Source organism: Amblyomma americanum, chromosome 1 (assembly GCF_052857255.1).
Source record: "Amblyomma americanum isolate KBUSLIRL-KWMA chromosome 1, ASM5285725v1, whole genome shotgun sequence".
Classification (NCBI taxonomy): Eukaryota; Metazoa; Arthropoda; class Arachnida; order Ixodida; family Ixodidae; genus Amblyomma; species Amblyomma americanum.
Window position 1 is genome coordinate 222,380,962 of NC_135497.1, and position 15,338 is coordinate 222,396,299.

General features: G+C 48.4%; 1 protein-coding gene across 1 annotated transcript; it reads left to right on the plus strand.

Moving 5' to 3' along the window:
- The first annotated feature begins 5,731 nt into the window (after nt 1-5,731).
- LOC144095265 (uncharacterized) lies at nt 5,732-10,584 on the plus strand. Its single transcript, XM_077629047.1, has 2 exons — nt 5,732-5,843; nt 8,170-10,584. The coding sequence occupies exons 1-2, from the start codon at nt 5,799-5,801 to the stop codon at nt 9,403-9,405; spliced, it is 1,281 nt and encodes a 426-aa protein (XP_077485173.1). The 5' UTR covers nt 5,732-5,798; the 3' UTR covers nt 9,406-10,584.
- The last annotated feature ends 4,754 nt before the right edge of the window (nt 10,585-15,338 follow it).

Genomic DNA, 15,338 nt, shown 5'->3' on the forward strand with positions numbered 1-15,338 from the left:
ATGCCATTCCTAATCTTTGCGCTGCGTTTTGACCGTAGGGTCTCGGTGGGAAAGGGTCGGGGAGGGGGGGGGGGTGCAGCGGTGAAACTTCGCTCCCCTTAATGGAGAACCTGCGCACGCATATTGGGATGAGTACGTTCTGACGATTTGAAGATGTCTTCAGGACATTTGGTATTTCTGGGAAACAAAAAAAAAAACGGCTGGCAGTTTAGCATTGCTAAGCACGAATTATTGTGCGAGAGCACAGTTCTTTGTAGGTGGACACCAACGCCACGTGCCTGAAAATGCGATTGAGCTGTCCACTGACCAAGGGAGCCAGTTATGCGTGTCATTAACTTTTTCCATCATCAGGGCCAATTTACGCAATGTACGTCGCAGCCTATGCTGCAAAGCCGCGTTTCTGCAGCAATGTTGTCAACGCCAACGCGCATTGCTCTAGTGCCGTGGTTCTGCCACAACCTTGCCCACGTCAACGCATGTAGCGCACATCTCTCGGTCACTACCGGCACATAGCTCAGAGCGCGAATATTTGTTTATACTAGTCTGAGCCAAGAAAGAAGACGATGTGCAATGCACAACTCGAGAGCGTGTTGCAGCTTAACATGTGGCGTGTTCGGCTGTGGCGATATAGCATATAATGTTTTCGCGCAGTGGCCAGCGAAGGTGATCTGTCCGCGCCCCCGCGGGTTCGGATCCAAGTATCGGATATTTATTTGATTTACTTTTATTTATTTCTTTCACTTGGCACAAACCCATAAACATCGCTAGATCTTCGCGAAGTTGCATACAGGGACAGAACCGGCCACAGGGAAGGCACCAGGGTCGATGAGGAGGCTGCAAGCCGCCGTCCTGTCAGCCAATCACGTATCAATGGTTATGACACTAGCACGTGCATATAAATCGCAGTATCTACAAGAAAGGGTTAATTATGTTCGCGCAAACTGCGTAAGCGCAATCAAGTATTCCTGTAATTTTTCTCAAACCCAGGAGACTGATTTAGGCACGAATTCTATGGCCAACAGCGGTCTGTGATCTTTGAGGCCTACGTATGAATACGCCTCATTGTGCGGATTTCAGTACAGATAGAACTCAGTGTTACCTTTTCGACGGCAGCGTTCAACAATCTTTCATAGTGTTAGACCGAAGTTTCATGTGCGTTAATATCGAAATACCCTGGTACGACAGAGTGAAGCGAAGTGGAGAACAGTTATCCCGCAATTCTTTTGCTACTAGCCGACCCTCCTGCTCCTAGCAAAGCGCGAGCAAACTCGCGCACCCGAATGATACCGCACCTTCTCACAAACGCGTCACAGCCCGCCTTTATTCTTACATAGAAGTCCAAGTATTCTATGGCGGCTTCGGACGACGCCGACGACGAAAATGATCGAGTCTGTTTCCAGCAAATAATGCTGTGATTCCTATCCTGACGCTCTGCGAATGTAAAGGTTTTCCCTTCCATGCAGAATTTTAAGCACTCTTATCCATGATTCCGAATGCCATCAACGATAAATTACCAGAACCAGCACCACTGAGGTCCAGTGCGTGGAATCGTAAAGTGGCAAACTGCGTAACAGGGCACCTGACTCCTAGAGAGCGCGGTATTGTTTGGTAAGTATCAGATCTTGGAGGCTACGCTTTTGTGCCGCTTTCTGAGCGTGTCCCTAGATGGCGCTAGCTCCACAGTGATGTGTCATTTTGTACATAAGTGCATGGACAGTACAGTATATGGGTTATATTTGCAGCTCTGTTGAAGGCATATCTTCGCGGAAACCAGGCATCAAAAATTACTTGAGCTTGGAACGAGCAAAATACTGTCAGAGTGAAGCAGCTTGGCTAGTGGTAATGGTATATACATATAAAAAAAGCAGCTTCAGTGATGGTGGGAAAAGCAGCGCGCGCTTCCAAGTTGCGCGACGTTTGAAATGCGTGAGTGAAGGCCAAAATTTGTTGAGCCACAGGGCCGAAAGTAATTCCATTTTGTAATTCTAGAAAGTGATACGGCTATTACTAATGGCCAGCTGCAAATCCATAACTGCAACTAAGCGCCTAAATGTTTGGCTTATGGGGGTTTAACGTCCCAAAGCGACTCAGGCTATGAAGGACGCCGTAGTGAAGGGCTCATGAAGGAAATTTCGACCACCTGGTGTTCTTTAATGTGCGCTTACATCACACAGTACATGGGCCTCTAGAGTTTCGCCTCCATCGAAATTCTACCGCCGCGGCCGGGATCGAACCCGCGTCTATCGGGCCAGCGGCGGAGTGCCATAAGCACTGAGCCACCGCGGCGGCGAAGCGCCTAAATTTAACAGCAAGAAGATAACTTTTGAGACTATAGTTAACCGACTGTTAACACTGCCGCAGAAACCATGCTATACCTCGAAGTGAATATTTTTTTAAAATTCTGGTTTACCTTCGCTGAAACCGCCTGTATAGTTCCTATTTCCACGACTTAATTCTTGTGCGAGGGGATGCGGTTTCGCAATGGTACCCGTTCCATGGTCGTCAGCTACAAAAATCGCGCCCAACCTGTCCCTCTGTCACACTGCGCAAACCGTTAAGCCTGTTTCACATGCAAGCGAAAATGCTAGCGAATCCTGCCGCCGCGGCGGAAAAACGTGTTTCGAGTCGTCGCTGCGATGAGCGGCGAGGTTCCAACAAGTTGGAGATTTTCGCTGCGACACGCCGCTCAATCGCTCAATCGCTTGCATGTGAACCATCTTTTACGCGTTTGTTTCCCACGTTACCATTTCTTTTCCATCTCACTGTCGTACCGGCGTATACTTAAAAAAAAATGTTTTTCAGGATATCCAGAAAGAACCGTGCAAAAACAGCGTTGTAATGAATGCACGGTTTATAGTAGGACCCTCACAGCTCACTGCTGAAACCTACAGCTATCTTTTCGCGGCGGCGGCTTGTGAACTGCCGCATCCAGTTGCGGTAACGGCACGCCTAAGAATCTTTAGGAAAGTTGGATGGACGGACGGACGGACGGACGGACGGACGGACGGACGGACGGACGGACGGACGGACGGACGGACGGATGGATGAACGGACGGACGGACGGACGGATGGACGGATGGATGGATGGATGGATGGATGGATGGATGGACGGACGGACGGACGGACGGACGGATGGATGGATGAATGGATGGATGGATGGATGGATGGATGGATGGATGGATGGATGGATGGATGGATGGATGGACTATCCCCTATGAAACGGGGTGGTAGCTGTTGCCACGTTGCTCGGCTTTTTTATTTTTATTTTAATTAATTTCTTCTATATTTCTTTAACGGTGTTATAAATCGGTCTGTAAATTCGCCATTTTCATTAAATCTATTTTTTAATACTACACCTTCTAACCTTAAGACACCTCTCTGCTTTTGAGCCACCTATCTTCCAATCGCTTTTTGTTAACTTCCACCGTCGATTCATTCACTTGACTATTGTTACCTCTAAAACAGGGAGAGCGACTGTGACTGCATCGACATCCGGACGGATACCATCTCGTTAGAGTATAAGATGTTCAATTGTTTCTACAGATTTGCCATACGCTGCACATATCTCATCTTCTTGGTTATATTTTTTTTTTGCATCTGCGCGTTCTAAGACTCCCTGACCTAGCTTCAAAGAGGAGGGCACTGCCTCTTGAGTTTTTATAGAACGATTCCCTCCTGATCTGCCTTTTCCAGTTTCGATACAGGTCGACACTCTTCTTTTTTTTTCATTGAACTAATTCAGTTTCTACCTTCTGCTATTTTTACCTGTCCATTAAAGCTCTTCATTTCCCCGTCCTTGTGTCTTTCATACTTACTGGTTAGTTTCCTAGTCCTTTTTCGCCACTGCGAGTTAACGCTCTTTCTGTATAGGTACTTATATACCTTAGCTGGCCGCATGTTATCGTCGAATTTCCTCAGGCGTTCTTCGTGTAGCACTATACTCTGAGCTTCCCGTGCTTCGAACGATGCCCATCCCATATCCCCCTGTACTGCCTCGCTTGTGGTTTTGCCGTGGGCACCTATTGATAATCTTCCAACAGATATCTGATTTATTTCTAATTTCGATTGAACTTCTGCCCTTAGGCATACAACCGCATTTGCATATAGTGCGCATAGCCGCCCTGCCTATCGCTCCCCCTTTGCTTTCTCTCTCCCTGTCTTTTTATTCCCGCTAGCTGCAGCTCAGGTGCTTCATGTTTCGACGGCAGATGCCGCGGCTAGCAACACATTTTCCTTGCATTGTTATTTTTATTAATAAATAGACACTGATGAAAGTAAGCCCTGACACCATTATTCCTTTCCAAATACCTGTCAGTACTTCACATTCGTTGTACCCTATTTTTTACTATCCCAGCATCTCTTCGCCCTTTTGCCGTAAAAGACTTTTCTTGGATTTTCGCGAGGTTTGAGCAGTTGCCAGTTTTCAGAAACTGTCAAAAACAAAGCGGTGTGCAGCACCACGACGAAGTCAGTCTCAAAATATTTCTGTAACGAACTGAAATCTGTGTGTTCCAGAAGTGTTAAGCATTGCACAGAGTAAGCTAAACAACATATTTCTCAACCGTCATAAATCCAAGAGGTCTGTGGTAATTCATGACACCCGATCCAGTTTCTCTGAGGCCACCTAGAGGTACTAAGTCGTGGTAGCGCCCAGTCTGCTACACATGGTCTACTCCTCACCTTTCCAGCCCACGAGTTTTATAGCTGCCCACACGCGAACTGCAAATACCCTCATAAGCCGCACATTTATCAGTAACTCTCCGCGGATGCTTCGGAAGATTACGTATAAGTACCCCTTACGAAACGTCGCGTGACAAAATTTAGCTGGTTCAGTTTCTTTTTTACGCCTCATTTGTCGGTCACGCTACCAATTCGCACACAGGCGCTCAGTTGGTCGTGAGCAACAATGCCTGAGAGGTCTGTGCATGCGAGCTGTTGCATAAAGCGCCCATCTATTCGCAGTATAGGTACAGCTTTTGTGAAAAGTAAGGAGCGCAACTTGTTTTGTTCTGGACCCACGCACTGCAGCTTATTATGCATCGCCAGTGTTCTAATTCCGTTGAAGTTGGAGGAACTCGCCATCGTTCCTCCTGAAGCGAAGACCTCAACGTATCCTACAAGAGCCCCGCTACACGACTAAGAACAAACCCCTTGGACACTTCAGTCGATTTGCACGCGGAGCAAAGCTGCTGTATACATGCGTGTATACTTGTGTTCGAGTGAAAGGGCTCGTTTCTGGAAAAATCCGCTAGGTGGAGGGACTTCCACCGAGGGAGACTTTCCGTTCCCACCTGGCTGTATACCCACGCGACCGCACCGGAAACCGACTCCTTTCGCGGGCAGCAGACTGTCGCTGAAGCGAAGTTCATCGTTGTTCGGGGCCAGAACTAATGAAGGCGCGGCTGAAGACTTAACAACCGGATTGTCGCTTCCTGTTGGCAACGTTGTTGGCAACTGCGTGCGCATCACTGTCTTCGTTTCCTCTTCTTTTAAAGAACCGTCGCGCACGTGTTGAAGCAACGGTGTATAAGGTCATGCACTTTTGTTATACGACATGAAATGCGCTTGACGGATTTCAAATGCAATTAGATTATAAGGGCAGAGGAAGGTGTTTTCAAGAAGAAAGTACACTTTAAAATCACCAACGGTGCTCAGCTTCCCAAACGTCTCTCTTGTTTTTCTGGCAAGACGTGGAGAAAGAAGAAGAGCATCATGGCTTCCCCATGTTCAGAGCCGCCCGACTCATGATGCTAGAACGTAGAAGAGACAGCGACTGCTTGGAGATGAGCTGACTGCACATGAATGCTGTGCCTGACTGCAGGCGCTGCGCTACCGCAAAGATGGTAAGGGGCGCTGTTTTCGCTTGGCGCCAAGTACGTGTAGATACACGGCGGGCAGTGTTGCGTGCACCAGCAACGCACGTATGTTCGCGGTACAGGTACGAGCTTGCGATCGCTTCTCTGTGCCCAGGGTGTCCGGTTGCGTATGTAAACCCTTAGTGGGTATGTTACGTGATCATCGCCACTATACAATGCAAAGGAGCTGTAAAAGAGAGTCAGGACATGCGGGAAAGGGAGGTTTCGAATTTTGGTTAGATTAGGCAACGCACCTGATTTGCTAGTTTAATAGCCATATTAGATATCTTCACATACTGTTTCTTTCAATCTCGATGATGCCTGCGATTGCTAAGGACTGTTCGTCAACAAACTGTTTTTGCCTTTCCATTCAGCTGATTCAGAACTGGTTAAAAGAAGCATTGTTGCGATGTGCTTCATGAGCGCCCTAGAAGAAACTTGTCCGTATCGCATATTGGCGACGGATTCGACGTTCAAGCCGGGAGATCGCTAAGTAGTCGCTACGCTCAGCACCTCCTTATCTCAGTCGCCAAGGGCCTCCTTAGAAGCCCGGGCTTTACAAGCGCAGGTGTGTGACGTATCTGCGGTATGCACTCACTGTTGTGCTATTTAAAAAGGCCTCCGAACAAGTTGTGGAACGCCGACCAGTGAACGTGCTCCGCCGAATGACGCTGAATGCTTGTTGCTTCGCGCTGCATAACCGCGCGGTTTTCGTTTGACCCGCCGGCATCGTACCATAGCGCCAATTATAATCACGTTTTCAAAGTCCTGAAAACTCCTGAAATTCTGAGGATCTATTATATTAACGGCCAGTTGCAAATATTTAATTACAACCAGATGCCTAATTGCAATAGTTGTAAAGTTGACTGTAGAATTTAGTTAGTAAACTCGATTCCCCTGATTCCTGACATCCGCTGCAACTGATATTACTGTGCCGCAAAAGCCACATATTTATGCTTCAGAAATCTATTACATTCTTCGCAGTCACGGCAATTTCTTACATTCTTGCTGGAACACCCTGTATAGTATTTGTGCACCGCCCTAATTTGAAGTTGTTGGAAGTTTAGCGCTCATGTTCGTCTTCTGCTTGCAGCGTTCGCTTTGTCTTGCGCTGAATTCACCAGTGGTGTAAGAAACGTGGTTCGCCACCATGGTTCTAGGTTGCTCTACCCGGCAGAAAAACGCGTTTGGATGGTTTGCTCCAGGAGACAAGACTATTACGGAAAAGCTGCATTAGCTATATGCTACTTAATAACGCATTTCGTTATCGACAGAGCGAGTCCAAGTATTTGCAGTAGCGGCCGAACTCAAAGCTCCCAAACAGATAAAGCAACTGGAGTCTGACTCAAGACTTTTTGTGACAGCCCGAGCACTGTGTTGTCGATAGATTCCGGAGGGCTTGCATGCCAGCTTATTCGAACGTGCTAGCCCGAGCCTTTCAGGGGCTACCGCTTTCTTACCTTTCTGATATGCGGGCAAGATAGTGCGGACTTACTCACTGCTGAAAAAAGGAAGCGATCAATTACGCGTGACATCTTTCGTGTTTGGCGCTGTTACTGTTTGCATCGTGGCTCTTTCAGTCATGCTCGTGCCAATGCCATGTCGTGGTGCAGTGCAGTTTCTACGCGCCCTTCAGGTGCAGTTAGACTTTCTAACTGGAAAATCGCTTCCGGCAACTTGTCATAAATGACATCTTTTTTCTAAGGAAGGAGAATGTGTTCAACTCTCACAATTTACACCTGCACCTTACTTGCCTCTGTACGCCTTTCCTGCCGGGCAAGCGTTCACGGTGACATACCTGCGCATTTCTCCGCGGGCTGCCGTAGGCAGGCACATTCTTCAGAACTGACAGCCGACGTAACGGCCTACGATTTAGGACATTACAGCTATAATAAACAATGTCCTGTGTGCTTAATCTCTCCTGTTTTTACCCCGTATCCTAAGCTGGTATACTTCCAAGATGCACTAGTCGGCACAGATTCTGGACCTGTCTCTGTCATTCGGACATTTAACGGTCGTTTCGGGTGACCGACTCCACCCTCGTGCCTCAGTTTTATTTCGGAAGTAAAAGACCCGGCCTATCTCATTTCACACGTTTCACATGAAAAGACGGGATGGCGCTGGTCCCATACTTTCTTTCCTTCAAATTATTGGTATCCACCGCGGTGTTGTCTACCATGAATCCGTTCCAACTTGTCCAGTTTTCTTAGTTATCCAACGTTCTTTAACTTTTAGTTTACCGCTGATGACAGTGAACATGGTAAAATAGACAATAAATATGCCCCTCCGCGGCCTTATCTGCCCTCATTCCCAGAGCGCCTGCAAGGAAACCTACCATCAGTGCGGGAGGCCGTTCAGCCGCAAACATCGAAAGTGCCTTCGCCACTTTCCCTTGATCTTCACGTCTCTCATCCTACTTACGGCCGGTGGGTGCATCCTGCGCAGCCCGCCGGTGGCGCCCTCGGCCGCGCAGGGTGCGGACGTAGGACGCTACACCGGTCTCAACGTTCGGCCTCTCGTAGGCGTAGCAGAACAGGAAGCCGAGCCTGGTAGCAAGGATCACGGCCCGCCAGCTCCGCCCCGACCACCGGCTGCGCTTCTCCAGAGCCCCAAGGCAGTTCCCGAGCTTCCAGCGGCGGCCTGGCGCGACGACCTCCAGTGGCTTTCGCGCAAGATACCGTTCCCGCTGGACCCGCCGAACACACTCGAGCCGGGCGCCGACGGTCACCGGGTGCGCCAACTGTGCAGCACGGGCCAGGCCGATCACCTCATCTTTGTGCACACGGACCCGACGCACGCCCAGGAGCGCAGGCTGTTCCGCACCACCGTGGGCCACTCGCGCATTGCGTCTTTGTTTAAGTGGACCATGCTGTTCTTAATCGGCTTGCGGCCGGACGCGAATGTGACTGACGAAGCGGCCACGTTCGGCGACGTCGTGCAGCTGCCATTTATCGACCACTACCGCAACTTGTCGCTCAAGTTCCTGTACGGCATGCGTTGGGTAATGATCAATTGCCCCTCCGTGCGCAGCCTCGTCAAGATCGACGACGACGTCTTCATCCACCCGGAGGTGCTGGACAGCTACCTGCGCAAGCACATAAACTTGGACGAACGACGCTTGCACTGCTCCGTATTCCGAGGCAACGCCGTTATACGGAACCCGCACAGCCGCCACTACCTGAGCCGCAGCGACTATCCCAAGAAGTACTTCCCCGTCCACTGCCACGGCTGGTTCGTGGTCATTCCTGCGTCCGTCATGTGGGACCTGTACGCGGCCTCGTTCCGCGTCCCTTTCCACGCCATCGACGACGCTTACGTGACGGGCGACCTGGCCAAGGCAGCTTCGCTCAGCCACGTCGACATCTCGGCCGTACTGTCGGCCGAAGAGGACAGGCTACTCGAGCTGCTGCGTGGCGAGTACATGTGTGCCCTGTTTACGGGAAGAACCAAGCTGAGCATGCGCGTCACACTGTGGAAGACGCTCTCGTATATCAAGAAGAGGCAGGACCTAGATGAGGCCATGCAGCACACCCTGAAAGCCTTTAAGTAACCGAGGTCTTGGTGGGGCCTCCTCAGGCGGTGACGCAACATCACGACGCCTCAATCGATGTGGGCTGCTGAGTTCGTTCGCGAAGCTTGCATTGGAAACATCAGGGCAAAAGAATGAGTGGGCCGAACTCAGCGCAGAGCAGCAGCAGGCGCTGGTGAAAGCGATGACACACACGCGCGCATGCGATGGTATATTGAAAATAACAGAACAATTTTAACGACACTTTAAATGTCGTACATGAGGCTTGTGCTTAGTTTTTAAGTACTGGAATTCGAGATGCAAAGTTTAAAGTACAGCACAGTCACTCAGACATTCCATAACACACTGTTACCACGCATGTGCATGCAGGTCTAGTCGCTTAAATCGGCGTCTGTTTATCGCTGTCGCTTGTGTAGGCGTGCGTGTTTGATTGTGTGCCATTGAGTGAGTGGAACGTGTGAGAGTGAATGAGTAATGTGTGCGCAGCAATATGCCCTGCCCTTTGCCTTCCTGCAGCATCTGTTCCTGATGTCGATGCTTCGAAATGGACTGGCCAACGAAAGTACTGCCCCAGTACTTTCGCCAGTCTACGGCGAGCCTTGCTTCACAGGCGGAACGCTTTCAGTTTTCGAAAGTGGAAAATGGACCTTAATATCAATGTTCCGACGCCAGCTTGCGAAAGGACTTGCGCGACCTACGCGAAGATGAGATTCGCTTTGCAGGATGTTGGGAGAAGAGGGAGGGGGGAGGGGTTTTGCCATAATTCAGTGTCGTTCCTTGTGTCCGCGAAATGAGTAAGTTGGGTGAGTTCGCCTGACAGCTGTGAACGGGCGGCGTTGGTGCGGGCATTCAGTAGGCGGACATCGCCTGCGAAAATTTCAGGCCTCTAACCTGATAGCTGAGCAAGGCTGCTATTAAAAGGAACTAGAAAGAGCTCGAAAGGTCACTTTCGCAGGGAATACGCTTGTGCTGTTTTTGAAATGCTTCATCGCACTGAGATGGTGGGTTTATGTGAGAACAATCTTGGGTGTAACAGCCACTCTCATTCCTGTAGTCATCATCGCGCACGATAATCATTCTTCCTTGACAATCATAATCCAGTGTGGATTTTAACGCTCAAATACCTGAGCTTCGTTCTGACTGCAGTCATGTCACGTTGTGTCTTGTTCTGTGCGAGTGACTGGTTTTTTTTCTTCACTGTACATAACCCCATGTATCTTTGTGACTTGTCTTGGAACGTGTGACATTGAGGAAATTATTTGAAACTGTCCAAGTTGTCATTTACTTCCTTCTTTTATTGCTCTTAGCTATTATACTGCACCTGTGGACTTTGGTGCTGGGACTAATTATTTCACAGTGTTATGTGGTATTTGTAGGCTGCTTATGGCATAAGGCTCGAACAAAACCATAATATTAGCACTTCCTGCAAAGGCAAACGTACCCAGAAGTTCTGGACAAGAGCATTTTTTCAATGGAAAGTTGTTTATAAACGCAATTTTTTTCGCATATCACCATAACAATCATCATATCCGCAGATCTCCGCTCAGAGTGCTTTTTTTTTCTGCTATCAAAAACTCACCCCATGGTTTTCTATGGCAGACTTAACTATTTGGTGCCATCGCATTAAAAACTCTAAAAGCAAGATTTTGCTACACATCGAAGGGTAAGACCATTCCCATCAATGGGTTCATAACAGTATCTTAGAATATTCCACACTTGCCTGAAAGTGGTGCCCAAGAAAGCTAGACTTGTGCTGGTGTTGAGAAGCGGTGAAAGGGATCCAGTGTGCACGGTTCTTCAGTCATCTTCGGTCAGTAAAAGAGAACTTTTCCTACGCCTTGGAACACACTTCACATACGTACAGGTGGCCACAAAAGTTCTCGGAACGCAAAAATCGCAAAAAGCTTAAATTTTTTTCGCTATAGGTAGAGGCACAGCCAGGCATTAAGAAATGTATCGTGCTGTTCGCGGAGGAAAGTACGGAGTTCTTCCGTCAGTTCGTGGATGGATGTTGAAACTGCTGAGAAAGTTTTGTTGTAATTTTCGTGTTCCGAAAACTTTTGAGGGCACCTTTAAAGTATAGCGCGATTTGAAAGTTATCAATGAACCATCAAATTTTTCCTGGCGTGCCGGTCCGCAATAAACATGACGGTGCAGGATAGAAGAATCCTTCGGCTAGCTAAGCTTATGTATATTTAGCAGCCTTCTTCGGAAAATAATCCGTGTTAGAGAAGTTTAATCCGAGTAGGATAACCCAGAAATGATGACCTTCAAATCTCATTAGACTGTACGTCGCATCTGTCAAGCTGGGCACTGCACTGCACTGCTTTTTTATTTTCTTCAGTACAAACTACCCGAGTCGTTCCTTGCAACTTACTTGAAGAGATGACAAAAAATTGGGGGTGGGGGGCGGCACCGGCGTAATTCAAGAACGAACCTGAAAAGTGATGTTTCTGAACCGTTTCGGTTTCGGCGCCTTCATATGTACAGGAAACTTCTCTAGTCTCAGTTATGGTTATGCTGCTGGGCTGTAATGTGCCGCGAATGACCGCACGTTATATCTTGAACCTTTTGCGACAAGGTGCGAGACAACGCTTATAGATATACTACGCTATACATATACGCTTATAGATATACTACGCTATACATATACGCTTATAGATATATTACGATATAGATATACGCTTATAGATATAAGTATATCTATAAACATTGGTGCGAGACGCATTCTGAAGCTAGACACACTAAATGAACGAAAAAAATCGTTTTCGAGATGGATGCCTCAACGCTTTCACAAGAGAGACGAAGCGCGCCACACACTCAACATCTGAGGCGCTGGAGGAAGCGGAAAACAGAGATGCGTAGTATTTCTCGAATTCCGATATTATTAAACACGTGCTAGTGACGAAGGCACTTCCTCAATAAATTGCTGATTATCTCTTGGTAGCCGCACGACGGCACTCATCAAGCAAAGCCTGACGAGTCCGCTCTTCAGAGTGCAAGGCGAAACTGGTGCGATACCGGACACGAGCAGCCCTGTAGCGGTCCGCGTCCAACCGTTGGAGCTGGCACTTCACACCAGCGATTTCCTCCGAGTACAAACCATGAAGGGGCGTCAAAATCAAGGTCATAAAGGTTATAAAGTGTTTTCAATAACTGCTTCTCTTCAGCTTTTTTAAAGTAGCACCTTGCGGAACCAATTTCAATTGCTGTGCTTTCCACACACTTCCTGCTTAAAAATCTCCCAAGCTACATGTAAATTCACTCTCCTTGAGAAACAAGACTAGACAGCTAAATTTATGCCTGCTCTAATATCCTCATCGCTAGTCAGCGTATAAACTGAGCTTCCAAAGAGCCCAACCAGGTTGGAAATGAGGACGGCTGCATTCACTAATAAACACAATAACCATGCCGTGATCAGAGAAAGAAACTGGCTTTACGCAACACGAGATGCGTCGGGTAAGGAGAGCCGAAGATACGTAGATCCGGTCCAGAAGGGCATGCGAATTTCTTTGGAGACGTGTATAGGAGCAGGACGTCGGACCAGGTAGCCCAATGTCTAGTAGGCCCGCGTTTTCAGTGATGCTAGACAGCACTGCAGAACTTCTATCCCTACTTCTGCCCAATCCAGAGCTATCATTATGGTTACACAAGGAGTTAAAGTCCGCCATCAAAACAATGTGACGCTCAGATTCAAGAGCACCTAGATTTTTTTAAAAAAGAGAGCTACTCTCTTTGCCTAATCACTGAAAGCGTAAACGTTTATAAAACGCCAGAACTCGCCATACACCCGAAAATCGCAACATAGGAACAGCTCCTCCGTATCTACTCGGTACGCAAGGTCAGATTAGAGTATGCTCTCCTTCAGAAACAGGAGACAACCCTCCGAAAGACCCACAGAATGCGACATGCAAACACTGTAATCTATTAGAAAAGGCCAGATGGCTCTTTCTGTCGCGTCATCGCTCTACCTTGGTCTCTTATATAGAAACTAAGTAGAGCCGACTACCCTAAAAAAGGCGGCGCACTTGTACCTTTTTTTGCCGAGTGCAAAGTCCACAGACAATCAGCTGCGAAGTTCAGTTGCTGGGCGGTCGCCATGATGGATTACTGGTCGCCATGATGGATTACGCATCCATCAGATCAGACAAGGGGCGAGAGGACGAGAACTCTCTTGAGGCAGTACCCTTTCTCCGTGATCTCGAGCAACGCGACAGCTTGTTCTCGGCCGCTTTGCGGCGAGGCTTAGGCCTGACAGGAATAACGCCTCCCGTCCCCTCCGAATACCCAGATGTTGGCGATGCGCACCGCTTCGCATCCAAATTTTCAGAGCATGGGTTTGCATTTATGCATTTGCGAGGCTGCTTAACACAGCACTGATTTTCAGGCTCTTCCATGGTGCACCCGCTCACGCCACCGGATTGTACTGCAGAAGCCAGACTAGGCGATGTCGCAGTACGCCCAAGTCCACTACCGGGAACTCAACGGCCTTCTCAGCACTGACGCACATGATAGACGTTTCCGCTGCAGGGGAATCCTCGCGCCACTGGGCGTCAGGAGGTAGCCGCCCTTCTGGAGAAGGTCGAGATGCTACAAGCACGTTTGGAGCAAGTGCGGCACTAGAAACAGCCTCTTCATCTTTAATGAGGCATCATTCACTGCTGCAATAGGTGTCCTTCTGATAGGCCACTAGCGGCATCCAGTACTTCAGTAGCATGCGTGAAATGCTTCTGTAGGGCTTCATCCGTAAGATTGGGCTTCCCCGCAGCTTGTCCACATAGGAAATGTCACACTATTCGGTGCAGCGCATGGCCAAAACGCCGACAATCATCACAGCGTGGAGTACGGCAGCGACGACGGATACGACCTACTTTGTGGTACCATAGACACAAGGGTGGCCTTCCGGGTGGCCACAAAACCGCGTTACTTCTTCTTGGAGAATAAAGGTGAACCTAGTGCATGCGTTTCCTCACGACTGATTGCTAATGCGTAGATGTGTCTTTAGAAAAGAAGTAGTCTTAAATAAACCTCGGAACAGAACTCACGATGAGACAAGCTTTCGCATTTATAGCACGTAAGCAGTCAATAGTCAAGTGATCTCCGTAAGTTTTTTTTTAAAGAATTAACGCTTTAAGGGGTTATAAATTCTGCTGACGTGTTTATAAAACTTATTGTGATGTAAATGAGTAACTAAGCCAGTTTAACTGAGACCCTGAAAACAATGTTTATTTGTTTAGATCCTTATGTCGGCGTGGAGTGGTAGAGGGCGAGTCTTGTGAGGGACCCTGGGGGCGTGCTTTGCGACTGGTAACTTCAGACAGGAGTGCAGGCGTGAAAAGCTTCCATCGAGAAGTTATTTGTTACAATGTTCACAAAACTGCTTCACATCTCCCGAAATGCTTCGGACTCTTTGCTCTAACTCAAAATACCTAAAATCTCCACGACTCCGGACCACCGTCAGTCAACATACGGCCAGCATGTCAGGTCGCCGCTCAAGGAACTCGCGTCTCCAACTCCACGGCCTCGGGACCACCACTGGCCGCACACGACAGATCTTCCCGGCAGCCACCAAACCAACCTCCCGCGATCTCTTTCGTGCGCGCCCATTCCGCTGCATTCCCGCCAAAACTCCATCTTCAGCCAATAGACGATTCTCCTGCTAAAACTCACTCCTTAGCCAATAGATGATTCTTCCGCCATTTTTCTACACATAAGACATTGCAACGAAAAAGAAAAGTACACAATATCAAACACGCGCCTCGCCGTAAGCCGCTGTGGCTTATTAGAAGATATATATACTACAACGAAAACTAGAAGAACCAATATCAAAACACGCGTCGCTGTTAGTCGCTCTGGCTAGCTAGCAGGATAGAATAAAGAAACGCACGCCGTCGGTCTACCCGTCGTCTGGCGTTTCGGACGACATCGAAAAACAAACCGTTGCTCACTCGTTT